Source organism: Hakea prostrata, chromosome 3 (assembly GCF_041222555.1).
Source record: "Hakea prostrata isolate BN-2017 chromosome 3, UWA_Hpros_2, whole genome shotgun sequence".
NCBI classification, from domain to species: domain Eukaryota; kingdom Viridiplantae; phylum Streptophyta; class Magnoliopsida; order Proteales; family Proteaceae; genus Hakea; species Hakea prostrata.
In genome coordinates, this window is record NC_142602.1 from 6,099,923 (window position 1) to 6,117,237 (window position 17,315).

Here is a 17,315-nt window from a genome sequence, read left to right on the forward strand (position 1 = left end):
TTGGAAGCCCATCAAAATTGACCAGAATTTGATCATTAATTTTGTTCGGTTTTATTATTAAAATTAAAATTAAAATTTCCCCTTCGCCCTCATTGTATTTAAGTCCAACAACCTAAGCCCATACCTTAAGGCCCATGGATCCATAAATGCTCTAAACCTAATTTTCCAAAACAATGTGGAATGGCTTCCCATGCTACTATTGCTTGATTGATTATTACTAACACTTCTTATTGAAGAGGTCGAGGGATCAAATATCACTTGATGGTATATGTAATAATCACATCTCTATCAATAAAAAGTTCCCTTGTACAAAAAAAGTTTAAGAAAGTTTTTAGTCTTACTCCCTAAATTATCTCCAATATTGATGCCATCCCCTCAGTTGCCAATTTAACAATGAAGAAACAAATCAGAATAAGGTTATTATTGTCTTTTTGAAATATTTAACTTGATTTAGAGGTGTTTTTGATATATTTTGACCCTAAAGAGAGTCTAATTGAATTTTTTTTTCTTTTTGGTAAAGATCTAATTGATAAATTAGATAACTTAAGAGGTGACATTAATTTTTGAGAGTATGCAGGGGGTGGTGCTGAAAATTTCCCAAAGATGTACATCACACTTTTTAAGCTTTCCCCCGGTTATATTGGGTCAGTAACCCGGGTCGAAACTCCGGTTCTGGGTTGAGATTTGCGAAAGCGCACGTTATCATTTATTTACTGTTTTGGAAAGAAAAAAAGAAAAACGAAAAAGGATTTGGAATCCAAAACTTTAACCGCTAGTCATAGGCATGAGAAGCCGCGAGAGAGAGGACTTATCCGACATTTAGTAAAAAGATGAGGGTATGTTCGTGATTGCAGTGGTGGTAGAAAAAAAAATGTCCAACCAGCAGATCTCTACGTCGCGAATATGCTCTACTTGTTTCGTTGTTGTCCTTGTAACCCTGCATTTTGCTGCCTTGCATCGTTGGGGTTTTTAATTTGAGGGGTTCTCTTTGAATATTCGTCTTCTTAAGATCTCTTGGATTTCGCGATCTACTAATTTTTCATCGAATTTGTTGATCTTCGAATCCACGCGAAAGATGTACGGATTCGAAGCTCTCACCTTCAACATTCATGGCGGTTATCTTGAAGCAATTGTCCGAGGTCACAGATCTGGCCTTCTCACAGCTGCTGATTACAACAACCTTTGCCAATGCGAAACCCTAGACGATATCAAGATGCATCTCTCCGCCACTGAGTACGGTCCTTATCTGCAGAACGGTTAGTTGATCTTGTCCTGCCCTTGATTGAATTTAGGCTTTTGAAATACTTATCTTCTAATTTGACGTGGTTGAAATTCTGTTCGAGAATTCTCTCGTTTTTACTGTATATGAGTTGACCTTTTTGGATTACAGGTGTTCTCTAACCGAATCATGAAATACTTTACCCTGTTTTTCTCTCCTAAGATGCTTCAATTCTTATAACTAAGGAAGTGGGAATTTAACTTGAATTACACCTATGCGTCTTTCTGTGAGTTGATCATGTTGCCGATCAATCTATTGAATTTTATAATTATTCCGTGTTTGTATCTTTATCGTTGTTGCTATTGGGAGATTGTTTGCTAGTCCCTCATTTTTTACCTTTTTGGTTTTCGTAGTCCTCTCCATCTCTGAAAGGATTTACGTATCGTGCCAGACTGGATTGTCCCAATGTTGGTGTGTTATGAAATATATCTTTCTCCTAGAATAGCTTCTGCACTTGGAAGCATCGGTACCTTGTTCTCAACGTTCAGATCTATGCAGTCAGTAAATGGCTCTTTGCACCTCCTTTTTCTTTTAATCAACTTACACCATGGGGTTCACCACTGGTTTACAGCTCAATCAGATTACTTTCATATTGGCAAAAGTAAAACATCTCTTTTTAACATATTCCAGCGGCATTTGTTTGTGAATGCAGTTGGGTAGGATATAGAAGACTAAGTAAATGTATGAAAATAGTGTCGTTTTCCAGCCTCATTGATTTTTGGAGCACTTGAATCTGAATTTCACTGTGCCTCTGAGAGATTGATGAGACCTTAATGGTACTTTTGGATACTTGAATAAGAGAGAATTAGTAATTTATAATATATACTGGAAGTTGTTTCTAATTATGTGTTATCTGTTTCGCTACTTATTGTGTTCATAATCACTTACAGAAACTTGATTAATCTATGTTTTCAATATACCTGATCATGTTGGGAAAAATCAAAAACTTTATTAATATGTTGTTTTCATTTATGGATCTTGCTACAATTATAAAGCCTCCTGAAGGGATCTCTCATTCTAGTACACTTAAGTTAGAGCCTTCCTGCCCCCCACCCCCACCCCCACCCCCAAAGAAAAAAAATGGGGTTAGGGCCTTCCCAAACTTTAAAGTAATAGTAATTGCTTTTAAACTCTGACAACCTTCTTGTATGCGTCTTATTGTCATTTAGTTTTTTGGTTTTCTATTGGCGGCTTCAGCTATAGCTGCAGCTCTCTTTGTTGGTCTGAACAAGATATGCCTTATTTGAACTTAATTCAATGAACAATTGATTAACAAAAAAAAAAAAAAAATCTTTTTGTGAGATTCCATGTATTCTATAGCTCCTTCCCGAATTAATTGCCAATGTTTGGTCATGGAGATTCATAGGCGATTCGGGTTAATATTTAGGGAAAAATATTACCTTTCTCTTTCCCCTTTCAAACTAAACTCAGATAAATCAAAATGATTGAAGTTTTTCTATTTTGAATCATGTTAGGTCTAATTCCCATTGTTACATCTTAGTTTCCCTTTTACTCATTTAAATCACAAAATAAATGTTATTTCTTTTTGTTAGATTTTTAAATTATGTAACATTCAGGTTACTTATGTATTAAATGAATTCTTTCTATGTACCAAAAAAAAAGAATTCTTTCTTGATACATCAGTGCAGTGTGACCAGATTTTGGTCACTACTTTTTGATTACGCCCAAAAAGGTGGGCAATCTCTACTCTGACATACACCTTGCAGGATTCCATTTTGAGACAGAAGAACCTTTTCTCCCACCAGTGAATCCAGAATGGAAAAAAATCTAGGGTGACCTTTCAGTCATTTGTATGGTTGACCTGCAGTAGCAGGAGCCTCGCTGTAATGTTCTCAAAGCTGACTTGTCTTTCATTTCCTGAAATTCCTTCCAAGTTGGTGTCTTTAAACTGTACATAATGTTGCAGTTCTTATAAAACATTCATATTATTGAATAAACGGGAAATATTGCTTCCATGCATTATAAAGTGACTACAGATTGGTTTGTAGGAAAACCAAACTTATAACCTCTGGGACCAATGAAACCCACTTTCATATGCCAAATACACCCACAGTTGGTCATATTTGCGCATTCTAGTGTATTTGATATTACATATTGGTTGTTGTGTGCTTCTTTTGCCATCAAATGCTTACACTTATTTCTTAGAAACTTTTAGCTATGTTCGGTGTGTCAGGGATGGTATGTCTGAATGAGTTGGCTGTGCCTGTTCCCCATAACCAAGACTTGTGGGATGTGTGTTGGAAATGGGTATGGGTGTGGGACTTGGTAAAAATGTGTTAACGACAATGGTTTATTGTAAAAAGGGAGGTATTTCCCTCCTACAAACAAGTTCTTTTGAGTCAATTATTCTCTACCCATATCCATGTGATGTGTGCCAGCTAGGTAACTCTGCTGGTCCATGAAGTGTCTGTGTGACAAAGATACCGTATTTTCCCCATTCTGATAGGTAAGTCGGAGGGCAGATGTGAACCATGAGGCTTGAACCCAAGACTGTCTTGTAGGATGGGGCTTCTACACACCACAAGCTACCAAGTACATTAGGATTCAAAGAAATTGTTCACTTTCTTTTTAGCAATATGTTAAAAGACTTTTTAGTGGGGACACATGAAGCGTCCATGTGACAGACTTTTTACATTTAGATACATGCTACTTAAGCCTATTGGTTTTCTTCAAACCTTTTTGCAGAGCCTTCACCCCTGCATACAACTACTATTGTGGAGAAATGTACCCTTAAATTGGTTGATGAGTACAAGCACATGCTATGCCAAGCCACTGAGCCTTTATCTACCTTCCTGGAATATATCACGTATGTCTCTCTTTCTTTATCTTTCTTTGAGCTCAATCTTCAGGCTTTTTTAGGCCTCACATCTACTCTTTGTCATCCACTTTCAACAGTTTTGTAACCTTGGAATGATTACAGACTGAACTTTGATTTTTGGATGAATTTAGTTTCCTGTTGTACCTGGCAGGTACGGTCACATGATTGACAATGTTGTCCTCATTGTTACTGGTACCTTGCATGAGAGAGATGTGCAGGAACTATTAGAGAAATGCCATCCTTTGGGCATGTTTGACAGGTAATATCTCTGTCAAGCAGTTTGTAACTTGTGATGCTTTAACATTTCATATGAACATTTTGCCTTATACTTTTCTTCTCAGTATTGCTACACTTGCAGTTGCTCAGAATATGCGCGAGCTTTACAGATTGGTGCTTGTTGACACACCATTGGCTCCATATTTTTCTGAATGCATAACATCTGAGGTGCTGATATTATCAATTGCCTTCTTATCTGGTGATATGAGGTTTTCTTTGCTAGTTTATAGTATGAACTCGTCCTTAGGTGTTTGGAATCTGCCATTGCTGATTGTAGTCAATGGCATGCATTGTTTGGGAGTGGATTTTGTTACATCAACAACCTTGAGTCCTTGACAAGTATTTTTTTTTAATTATGTTTTTAAATTTGTGATGCTAATGGGTTGTCTTTCATATATGCTTCTTAGGACTTGGATGACATGAATATTGAAATTATGAGGAACACTCTTTACAAGGCCTATCTTGAGGACTTCTACAGGTTTTGTCAAGTGAGTTTTAACTCTCTCTCCCTCTCTCTCTCTGTCTTTTTCTTCTTTTTTTCGTTTTATGTGCAGGGTGGGGGTGGGCAGGCTTTAAAATACCAGGTTTTGGCCCACAGATAGGTTCGCATTGGTCTTGGACTTCTTATTGTGGGTTTAATTGTGGTAGTGGACCTAACTTATAAGCCCCATATAGAGAAAGGGGTGGGGGGCGGGTGGGTGGGTTGGTTGGTTGGTGGTTAAGTATGCATACTAGAATAGTATGAGCAAGTGTCTTGTTTTGCTAAGAAGACATTGAGTTCGATTAGGTTTTCTTTTGACTCTTCTAAACGCAACTTGAAGTAGTGATTATGAGTCCTTTTATGGGTAAGTTCAGGAAACCTAACCAGTCATACATGTATCCATCTCCCTCCCTTTCTCCCCAGCAAAAAGCCAAAAGAAGAAAGCCCCCAATCCTCGTGTAAACTGAACTTGATTTTTTTTTGGGGGGGTGGGGGTGGGGGGAATCAAAAGCTGTAAAGTTTCATTCACTGAATAAGTCCCGAATAAGAGGCCTAGAGGAGGCCACAGAAGAGTTAATTACAAACATTGCGGGAGCCCCCACCACACCCTGATAACTGAAGTAAACACGCTCCATGGGCTAAGAAGTCCACAAAACTATTAAGGTGCTTTAGGAATAAAACGAAAATAAACACAAGTAAATCTAGTACGGAGTTTAACCTCACATAGAAGTTATGTACATAACCAACATAGAGGAACAGAAGAATCCAGCAAAGCTAAAATCGCAGAGCGGCAATCTGAATTCACTTGGATTGCAAATACTCCTAGAGAAGACCATCACGGATGGCCTCCAACTCGATCATCAAAGCAAGACTGGTCTGAGCTGAATTTGCACTTCGCAGCCAAGAAAACACCTGCTGAATCCCAAAGTAGACAGCCTCTCCCTCTTGAGAATGAATTTTTCTCCCAAGACCCATCAATATACAGTTGGAAAAGATCAGTGCCATCCGGCATTTCCGGATTTGTTGTAGCTTGGTTAATTTGGTTCCATTGTTGAGTCGGTATGAGCATAGAGTTAGATCTCTGCAAGCAAAGAATGATAATTGTGTATGGTATGAATGGCCGAAGGCTTCATGTTCCTAAACACAGCAGCATTTCTAGACTTCCATATACACCAAGCCATCTCACTCGAAATTTGATCCACTATATGCATATCGTCTACATCCTTAAAGAGATGGGCAATAAAACTTGCTGCTGCTGGTTCTGCTTCTCCTTTGTGCGAGAGTAGAAGAGTTGTTTCAAACTTGAATCGATACATCGTGGCCCCCATCTCATTCTTTAATCAAACGGACCATACAAAAGCTTACTTTGGATACCCTGCTTAAACCCCTATCCATCTAGTCCCTGCTAGAATGTTGGAGTTTGATACAGTTAGAAGTTAATTGTTTAGAGCAGAAAAAATGGTGGAGAGGAGGAGTTGAGGGGGAGGGGGAGAGAAAGAGAAGAGAAATGAAATGTTTGAATCTTGGTGTTGAAGTCTCCAATACACCTATATTACTTCACTAATTAAAGGAAGATATTGCAAACACCCACCTTGGGAGTTAAAATTGGTATTAACAAACATTATACAATAAGGCAATTAGTTAAAAAGCCAGTTCCTGAATTACCCTGACAAACATGAGCTGTAACATAGGCAGTTAACCCATATATTGAATTGGCATTATAGTATCTACCCCACAGGCCCACATCATTACACATTGAACACCAAAACAGCCGTACCTATATGAGATCAAAGCCTTACTCATGAACAACCCAATTTGAGTTGGTTCTGTTAATCTGTGTAGATCCTGTTAACTGGCCCTTAGTCCTTCTAAGGATACAGCAGTCTCTTTCTATGTATTTAGTGATTTTGTTGAGTGCTAGGTTTAACATGATATTTCAAACAGAAACTCGGGGGTGCTACTGGAGAGATTATGTCTGATCTCTTAGCTTTTGAAGCTGATCGAAGAGCTGTTAACATCACAATCAACAGGTAAAATTATTTGATGCTACTTTGTGGTTAGTGCTGATAATGTTATTCTCTTGTAATTTTGCCTCAGCAGGTAAGGATATCTCCTTGTGTTGGTAAAGTCCTCCAGTCATTCTGATGTGGTTTTATAATTTGTGCAGTATCGGCACTGAACTGACACGAGATGATCGGAGGAAGCTTTACTCTAGCTTTGGTTTACTGTATGAATTTCTAGTTACTCATTCAATGGTTGATTTGCTTCTTCTTTTTCAATTCTACCCCTAGGAAAACCTTTCTGATGGTGTAGATTTAATTTACAGCTATCCCTATGGCCATGAGGAACTTGCTGTCTGTGAGGACATTGACCAGGTAAGTTTCTTTAATTAAATTTCAAACATTAATTCTTGCTTGTTTTATGTGTTGAATCTTGGGAGGGGTGCACTACTCTGCTTGGTGAAACCAAGTGCTTTCACCGTGGAATTGCAAATGTTGCTGCTTTCTAAGTTTGCCTGGATATGTGACCTATCATTCAGCGTCAACGTTAGGATAAGGGACAAAATCAGGGTCAAAAAATCAGGGTCAGGCTGAGGAACAAAATCAGGAACAGGCCAGAATCAAGGCCAAAATGGGACAGAGTAATCCCAAGCCCCCCTCCCCCTGGCTCTAAGTTTGGGCCAGAACATTTTGGCCCTGACCCACCTTGAGGGCCAAAATCTTGAGCCCAGACCCAGTTTGGGATTAGGGCGGGACAGGGCAGGTAGGGCCACCAAGGCCAAACTTGCACCCCTTATTTTCACCATATCTAGTGAAGCATTTTGATTTTTTATATGCAACATGGCAATACCTAGGTCTGTCCGCTTGATGGAGAGCCAGGTGGTTATCTCATTGGTACAATTATAGCTCGAAATGAGTAGAGAAGCGGCTAAAGTTACAAAGAAGACATGTTATATTTTTTCTAGAGGAGGTGTCTGTGGTGTGTAATAGAATCCCATGCCCAACCAAATGAGGCACTGGAAGTTGGCCGCTGACTGTTGTCATTGTGGGGTCCATGTGTAATGGGGAGAGAATGTGAGGGGGTGGTGTCTGATTTTTATTTTTTCCCCCTTCTGTAACTTTTTGTTAAGGTGGTTGGAAGTTTGAATCTGAATTTGAGCAACATTTTTAATTCTGTGCAACAGTATAGCAGAGAGAGGGATGTCAGATGTGGTCCTTCGCATGACTTGTACACTAAGTCTGTCACTTGAAAATTATACTTCACTAGGGTTGATGACTACTACAAGGACCCTACTTGAAAATTATACTTCACTAGGCTAGTGAATCCTAGAAGAACACTTTTGGTAATCTTGCACAAGGTGGAAAAGTATCAAGAACCAGAAAATATTACAGATATATTATGTTCATAGGAGGGGGATTTTAGAATTATGGGTCAGATTAGTGATTTAGTTTAACTGTGATATCAGTCATCACCTATAGAAGGCTGATTATCTTACTTTTATGATTTTGAAGGAGGTAGCTCTGAGCACTTATAGTCAATGGAATACATCCATTACCCTTGCTTGTGTTGACCTCAATTCCGAATGAAAACAAGCTTGAATAGTTACATATATGCTGTCATATTTTCCCATCCCCTCTCCCTCCACCCCACCCAAAATGAAAAAGAAAAAGATCAAAGTAGATGATGCATGTAATGTTCTGGTTATTTTTTTTGGTGGGGTTCTATTGTAGGTTCGTGGTGTCGTGGAAAAATATCCTCCATACCAAGCCATATTTTCTAAAATGTCTTATGGGGAGAGCCAGATGTTGGATAAAGCCTTCTATGAGGAAGAGGTGAAAAGGCTCTGCTTGGCATTTGAACAACAGGTATGCATTTCAGACATCAACCATCCAATTCTATTACCAACATAGTTGTCATGGTGTATATGCTACCTGATGTATTAGATGGGGTACGGAGTCTTACGACACCACACTGCCTGTTTGTCACCTAGACAGTCAGGATACCCATTTTCGAAATTCAGATGTATGCTTTGCAGTGCAGCAGCACTCTTAAGGTTGTAGACAAGAGACAAATTGATGAGCACAGTCCTCTTCTGTGGGATTGCATTCCAATGACGGTGCATTCAAGATGAGGATAACACTGCAAAAGCCCCAGGATTGCCCTGACCATGAATGCAGACAGGTCATGTGGCTGTCATAATGAATGCAATCTGTGTAGCATTTGTTTCTTAATTATTCTACCATCACATTGGTAATGACTTCACATACCAAGGAAGCTGAAACCCGTTAATTTTTAGTGGACAATTTCCTTATGAGACATGGGACCTTTGGGAAAGGTGAAAGGCGGTGCCTTAAATATAACTAACTTGGGAAAAAGGGTGCTGCTGGGTGTGCTCCCACTCATATGGGACGCTGAAAATGACTACTTCTTTCTCCCTTGGATGCTGAACTAATGGCTTTGCTATTGATGTAGGGGCCACGAATCCTGGCAGTGAACCCTGCCTTGATAAACAAATAGAAGTTAATGACTAGCTCATTTGGTAGTCTTGTGCTGATTGTAGCCAAAACCCACAATTGAGGATCCAATCTCTCTTCACCCTGTGCAATATGCACTTCCCTTTGAGCCAAACCCAGCCTTGGGGGAAAGAGTTCAGTGGTATTTTTTTGTTTCACATACTAAGTGTTTCTTGGTTGTGATCGGAAGTTTGTCCTCTTTGATATGCAGTTCCACTATGGTGTTTTCTTTGCATACATGAGATTACGGGAGCAGGAGATCAGGAATCTGATGTGGATCTCTGAATGTGTGGCTCAGAACCAGAAGTCCAGAGTTCATGACAGCGTTGTGTTTATATTTTAGTTGCTAGACAGTCCTCGAGGATAAACCACATGGCATTTTTTATGTCCTGTATACATCTTTACTTTAATATCCTCCCATTCTCTGTTGATTGTTGTAAGTTGCAGATATTGTGCTCCTGCTCCCCCTCCCTGATTCTCAATCAGTTGCAGTGGCTGATAATAATTATATTTTCATTTTTTTTAGGGGAAGAAGTGGAAATAATATATCAATCTAGAGTTCGGTTTGCGTATCAATGTGCTCAGCTTATTTATTGAAAGTAATTCGGGAAATTTTCTGACTTATCCTTTTCCGAAGGCTTATTTCTTTCCCACTTTTGAATAGTTTTCCATCTGGTTTTCAATGGAGGCAAACATTGGGAACATTTTCAACACGTTTCGTTGTATACAAAGAAATTTATTAACCAGGAATCCTGAGATAACCTTAATTTCCGTTTGTTCTATTGTCATATTTTTTTTAACCTTCATTTTCATTTTGCAGGAACCTTCCATTTCTTTTGTCAAGTACTGTGCAGCCCATACACCCCAGTAGGAACACGTTTTTTTGGGGGTAAAAGTAAAAACACACGTTTGCTACAATAGAACTGATTGAAATGAAAGATGTGTTATCCTTAATTCCCTTGCCCGTCCTACTTCAAGATCGGTAGGACACAAACAGGAAACCAAGAACTAGGATCTGCTACGTACTGGATAGTTTGGCTAGGTGTTTTGAATCAAATTAGGGTTGGGGTTTGATGTTATAGACATACATATAAGCAAGGTTTAAAGTATCTCTTAATACTATATGATACTAGCTTATACGCATCCATATTTGACCCAACTGATAAGATACATTTTGATACGTCTTTCTATTAAATTATATTAAAATACATTAACAGAGTGAGACAATACTCGATACAGACGATACATCTCTTAAAATAACTTTTTTTTTTTTCCGTAGAACTCTTAAGGGCCTGTTTGGTTACATGAGTCTGGAGATTTCAAATATCTAGAGATTTCAAATCTGTAGATTTCAATTCTATGGAGTTATAATTTATAAAATTAGATGTTTGGTTTGTGGAATAAAATCTGTGGATTTATCCTAAAAAATTATTTGATCGACATGATTTTTGTGAATGTGTAAATGTATAGCTTTTTTGAAATCTCTGGATTTAACCCCTTACCCATAAATCTACAGATTCATGTTTTTAGTGTAAAAAGGTGAATCTCTAAATTTCATAAATCTTATAGATTTTTACAATCAAACGGGTATAATTCTCTGATTCATGAATTCATGCAACCAAACAGGCCTTAAAATCACCTGACCGATAATCGATATCGATACTTTAAACCTTGCATGAGACTATTGGAGTTGTAGGTGGATATAGCTAAAATGAGCATAAACCTCCGTGCGCTACGCTACGCGAGTGCCGTTAGGTCTACTTCAACTTATTTGGGCGGCTGACCAACCTTTTGTTGTGGAAGCGTCGCTACAAGCTCCTCATATCTCTGATACATTCTCCCATCTGCATCCTCTTGTTCTCTGCTCTTGGATACAAAAAAAATCGTTTGTGAGTACCCTTTTAGGCCATAAGTTTGAAAGTGTGAGACTGTGAGAGTAAGAAGAAGACGAACAAAAGCTGTCATTCTTCAAGTTTGCCAAAACGCAAAACCCTAGCTGGTCTGCCCCTTCAATCAGCGACAATCGACGGCTCGGAATACCGGCGGCGACAGTGGCAGCGATGAGTGTGTATACTCCTGGTCTTCTTGTACTCCTCCATTAAAGCTAAGGTAAACCCTCGGTGCCCTGTCCCTTCAAACAGTGGCCGGCGATTTCTCAATTTGTGTATGTTTATATTGCTGTTTTCAAGTGTCCTTTGCATATTTCTTAATCTTTTTTGCATATTTGTATTTTATACTGTTGTTTTCAATTCTTGTTTACAAGTTACAGAGTCTGATACACTGAAACCCATCCAATTCGTTTCATTTTTTCTTTGCCATTCTTAAAATGTTTGACTTATACTTTTGGTTAATTTCTATGCTGTTACTAACCTCCTCTTTCCTCCTCCAATCCCGTCGCCCTTTTTTTTTTTTTTTTTTTTTTTTTTTTTTTGCTGTTTCCTATTTTAACCACGTCTAAAAGCATTTGCTGTGTGATTTTGGCTCCAGTTTGTGAGTTTCAACATCTGGTGCTCATGGATTACCAAAAAAAAAAAAAAAAATCTGGTGCTCATGATGTTGCTTGAGGTAGTCAGAAACCGAGAACTAGATCTGCTACGTATTGGATGGTTTGGCTAGGTTTTTTGAGTCAAATTAGGATTAGGGTTTCATGTTACAGACCTGCTTTTAAGTCAAAGTCGATTTAGGAAAGTCTTTCAAAAAAAAAAAAAAAATGATCTAGAGAAGTCAATCGTGCAGGTTAATTAAAGTTTTGCTTGGAAGTAGTCTAGAGTGAATGAGCTGTAGAGTTAGTGTTAGGGTCCTTGATTTTGAGATAAAAGGAAGTTGAGGAAATCTAGGGGAGAGGTCTATAAATAATAGTTGAAATCTATCTTCGAACTCACCTTCATTTGATAGTTTTTTCAGTCCATTGTTTTTCTTACTGGAAAGTATTTGTACAAAGTATTTCAATGGGTGTAGACATTTTTATTTTTATTTTTGGTAAAAAAAGGTGTAGACATACGAGCATATAAAGCTCTTTTTTTGGGCAAATATAATAGCATCTGAAGCTATTGCACCATATTGTATAAATGTACAAGTAGGTAAGGATGGATATAAGACACAAGTAAAAGATGTTTTGGATGGGATGTATTAGTGCTGGCTATGGCCGAAAAGAATGGTGTTGGCCTTCAAGAGGTGTGGTCAAATTGTGCCAAACTTCAAAGCTTACTACCATTGCCTGGTGACACTGTTTGGCCATATTATCTTGCATCACTTTTGCTTGAAGTCTCTCAAAAATTGAGTCATGTAATATTTGTAGATATAACATGCACTAGGTTGGTAGAGTGTCTACAGTCTTTTGTCCTCTGGGATTTAAAACATGCATCTCACGATTCTGTTGTATAAGAAGGTCTGTAAATATTCGGAAGGGCAGGTGTGAAATTTAAATAAGGTCTGCCCTAAAATACAATCTTTTTGTGTTGATCTCGCAAAAAAAGAGAGAAAAAAAAACCATATGAAGCTATGTAGTTTATATATCCTAAAAAGGACAAAGAAGGAGTTTATATTTAATTTTTTTTTCAATATATGTAGTATGTCATACAAATTTACATCAGTACCCCCAATCAACCTAATAATCAATCGTTATCTTAGGTTTTAGCTAAAGATAAATAATAAACATAATTAATTAAACAACTAAAAAGAAAAAAGGAAATAGGTCCCCGAACAAAGCTGTCATTCTTCAAGTTTGGCAAAACGCAAAACCCAAAACCCTAGCTGCTCTGCCCCTTCAAACAGTGGCACCCAATGGTGATAATCGGAAAACCGGCGGTGGCAGCCGCAGCGACACCAATGAGTGTGTATACTCCTGGTCTTCTTGTCCTCTTCCACTAAAACTAAGGTGAGCCTCTTTCGTTTTACTTCTTCTTCATCGTGGGCACGAGGCAGCATATCTGCCTTGATGTTATAGTTTATTTGAGCTTTAGATGCAGGAATTCGTTAATGCTTTCTCAAATTTTGTGTATATTTATATTGCTGTTTTCAAGTGTCGTTTGCAAGTTATAAGTCTAATTTCTTAATTTTTTTGCATATTTGTATTTAGTCTGAAAGACTGAAACCCATCCAATTCGTTTCATTTTTTCTTTGCCATTCTTAAAATGTTTGACATATACTTTTGGTTAATCTCTATGCTGTTCCTATCCTCTTTCAACCCCCATTGCCCCCAATTTTTTTTTTGCTGTTTCCTATTTTAACCATGTCTCAAAGCATTTGCTCTGTGATTTTGGCTCCAGTTTGTGAGTTTCAACATCTGGTGCTCATGACGTTGCTTGAAGTAGTCAGAAAGGCTGTGGCTGATCACTCAGGCCGTTTCGATGGATCGCAGTATCCCATTATTCTAAATGGTGATGATATATTATCCAATATGAAATCCGAAAATGAAGATTGCAATGATTTTTCTCTGCTCAAACGCATTAATGGATGGCAGATTTCAACAACCGATTCAGAAATCATTACTTTAGGGAGTCAGTTTTGCCAAAAGTTGAAAAAGAAGCTCAAAAAACATAAATCTTTTGACAAGGAAGAGTGTCTAGGACTTCTGAATACATTTCTGAAGGAAATAGGGAAGAAGGTTGGTACCTCCAGTGCTGTTGATTCTTCAGATTCAAGGTACACTTATCTAATGGTCGGAAATTTGAGATCTTTCATTCCTCGAGATGTTGCACATTTGGTTTTAGAGGCTTCTTTGCAGCTGGAACTCTGGGAATTGGTTGAAACTATAATTACCCAAGGGCTTGTTAGCCATTCATCATCTACGTATGTGCTTCAGTCTCTCATTGATGCAAAGAGATCTGATTTGATCTGTTGTTGTATCAAGCATTTTTCTGACTTTCGGTCATCAGACTTGGTTTCTGTATTGAAATACTTTCTGTCCCCACCAAAAGAAGCATATGGTAGTATGGTCAAGGTCAGGAAAGAATGGGAAAGCCAAGCTCTTTCAGCCATTGAGAAGTTAGCCTCTGAAAACCTTAGAGGAAAGAAATATAGTTTAGCCAAGCAAGCTTCACTCCTGCTGATGATAGCCCATGATGGGTTCTCGACATCTGAACTCTGTTTGCATTACTTGTTTGCATCAACAAACGTTGATGAACTGATATTGTCTTCTTCTATTGGTAGATTGGATGGTTCAGAGATGCTTAGTTTGATTCAGTACATCAGGAAATGGTTGGGGAAGTACGAGAGATTCCCCCAAGTAGTCCCCTGTCCGGCAGCAGCTCAGGTTTTGGGTCTGAAAGCTTGTAACTGGGTGCCGTCCCCCGAGTTCATTGTCAAGTATCTTGGATTGATGCTGGATGTGCATTTCTTTTCCTTGGTGTTGTACTCAGGATTTCATGAAGAGCTGAGATCAATTGAGGTGATTGCGAAGTCTTTTGCTTTGGATGCTAAATTTTGTTGTTTGGCAGCTAATGCAATTGAGAACTTGAGAACAGAAGCAGGACAGCATGAAGTTGCAGGCTAAACCTGTTGCTATTCCATTGACCTTGTACTTTTGCTTTTCATGGTTTTCTAACATCTGCGGCAGTACACTTCTTGATGAATGGTTGCAACATGACATTTAAAATTTTGAAATTCTTTTTTCTTCCCCAATTATTGTTGTGGCAATCCGTATTGGTTATTAAGAGGTAATCGACTTCCTGATTGAGCTCAAATTTAGAAACTGATGTGTAGTCTTCTACAGGGCTTAAAATGAATCATCAGCCACATAAGAGTTTGATGAAGAAGATTTTTCTCTTCAGAATTTCAAATTATTGGAGTTCTCACTGCAGGGTGTTTGATTTTGAGTGCAATTTATGTCTATTTATCTGGAGAGCAGAGGAAAGCGCAGTCAAAGGCGCAAGGCTTCAAAATCCTTGTCTAGACGGAAGTTCATGTAAAGACATTCCAATTTCCAACTACCTGAGATCTGTGGAAGTATTACAGTACCATGCTCTACCTATGAACAGGCGGTCTATATTTTTCAAAAAGATGTGGTAGGAATTTTCTTACGTTCTAATCCAATTTCTTCACTTTTAAGTCCTCTCAGGTACCAGTTAGACTCAGCTGCTCGATCGTTTTACACCGGGTGGTATACTGGTCAGAAACGCTCAACCTTCAAAGCTGGTGTCTGGATTGCGACACTGTCGGAAGAGTAGATAGTTCTCCCCTACGTTTCTCCACCATGCAATATTGTGTGGGATCTAGCGAGTTATGTAAACTACACGTTTTTTTTTCTTTTTTTTTTATAGTAAAACAAAAGCTTGGTATTAATTAAGATAGCATATACATAGGGTGTTAGGATCTATTACATTTGACATGTTATGGTCTATGAAGGACTGAAATGCTAAATACACCAGTCATTGGTGGAGTGTGGTGTTACAAAAACCATTAAGGTTTGTATCCTTAATGTCAACTACACATGTTGTGTTGTGAAAAAACGTGAAAATTGAGGACCTAAGTCATCCTTGAAGCCTGTTGGTTGAATTTAAAAACATTACTAAAAGTTCAGCCCACAACAATGATACCATATTATCCGTTGGTCATGAAGAAACATATCTATGTTGATTTTTCCTGAAAAAGGAAGTGGTAAAAGAAAGGGAAAATTTTATAGATGGAGAGTTTTGAAAAACATTCACCTAAAGAAGTTTTACTCAAATGGATTTTGTATTTGAAAATAATTACTAAATTTTGATTTTTTTAATAATTTTTTTGGCCCAATTAATATTCTACCATGAACTATTCAAATTATTCTCAAAGTGAAAATTTATATATATATAAATTTAGCTAGTATTGTTTTACTTTTTTAAATATTTTTTTTTCTTAATTCAATTCTTAAAAAGTAATTTCGATTTCACGTGACTCATTTACGTAAGAAAAAAAAATTCTCATCTTGTTCTTTGTGGTGGTCCGGTGGACAATTTACAAAGAAATGTAGAAGTCTTATTGTCTTTCATTTACAAATCATTATCATTGAATCTTTGGCTCTTTGTAGAGTCTTTTTATGATGTTGTTTTATTTTATTTTTCACTAATAATGCTGTAAATTTTGTGTATTAATATTCTATTTTCTTGTAAGAGACTTAACATTTTGAGGGTAATTTGAATAGTTCATAATAGAATATTATTGGGTTGGAAAAATTATCACGAAGTTTGAGATTTGGTTACTATCCACAAAAATCTTAGCACATTGAAGGAAAATGGAGGAAATACATGATTTGAAAAATGATATGTAAAGTCTTGTCTCACTCATGATTTATAATTTTACTTTTACTTCAACAGAGTAAAAATAAAAAATTGCTTGGGTCATGCGCATGACCGTCAAGCCGAAATTTCGATGGTAACGCGTTAAATGCACATGACCCAAGCAAGACCCATAAAAATTATCTATTGATTTGTGGGTTAACTTTTAAAATACCTTATTTTCCTTTCCTCTCTGTAAGCAAACAAGGAAATCCTTATTTCCTTTTCTCTTTATTTTCTCCGCTGCCAAACGCGACGTTAATGTTTAATGGCGGCAAAAGCAAAATTCAACGCGGAGCTTTTCTTTCTGGTAAGTAAGGCGGAGTTCATAAATCATAACCTCTCATGCGTTTCTTTCGCGCTATAAAGTCTCTGCGTAATACGAACCAAACTGCTGTGAACGTAGTATAATCGTTTCCCATTCCTTGTTTTGGTTAGGGTTTTGGGGCATTCTCAGTGGTAACTTGGTATTTGTATCGAAGTTCTCTCTGATACTTCCGAGAAATGATGGACGGTCATCTCTTCAATAACATTCTTCTTGGTGGTCGTGGTGTCTCTTTAAGCTTTCTGCTGTTCTATGTATATTTTGGAGTTTTCGTGTTTCTATTTTATTCTTGAATTAGGGATTCCGCCTCTCGCACTCTCTTTTAATGGTGTTGATTGTTTTGTGAAACCC

The 17,315-nt window shown here is 37.8% G+C and overlaps 2 protein-coding genes across 3 annotated transcripts; both read left to right on the forward strand.

The window, feature by feature from the left end:
* Positions 1-826: 826 nt before the first annotated feature.
* Positions 827-10,092, forward strand: LOC149020365 (V-type proton ATPase subunit d2). Its single transcript, XM_089148477.1, has 10 exons — positions 827-1,256; positions 3,986-4,106; positions 4,270-4,377; positions 4,460-4,562; positions 4,802-4,882; positions 6,820-6,905; positions 7,043-7,102; positions 7,202-7,250; positions 8,607-8,741; positions 9,601-10,092. The coding sequence occupies exons 1-10, from the start codon at positions 1,076-1,078 to the stop codon at positions 9,730-9,732; spliced, it is 1,056 nt and encodes a 351-aa protein (XP_089004603.1). The 5' UTR covers positions 827-1,075; the 3' UTR covers positions 9,733-10,092.
* A 1,038-nt stretch (positions 10,093-11,130) lies between these two features.
* Positions 11,131-15,641, forward strand: LOC149020366 (uncharacterized). Of its 2 annotated transcripts, XM_089148480.1 has the most exons (3): positions 11,131-11,498; positions 11,877-13,266; positions 13,658-15,641. In XM_089148480.1, the coding sequence occupies exon 3, from the start codon at positions 13,684-13,686 to the stop codon at positions 14,881-14,883; it is 1,200 nt and encodes a 399-aa protein (XP_089004606.1). In that variant the 5' UTR covers positions 11,131-11,498; positions 11,877-13,266; positions 13,658-13,683; the 3' UTR covers positions 14,884-15,641. The 2 variants fall into 2 exon arrangements, with proteins under 2 accessions (XP_089004606.1, XP_089004605.1); XM_089148479.1 differs by lacking the exon at positions 11,877-13,266.
* Positions 15,642-17,315: the final 1,674 nt, after the last annotated feature.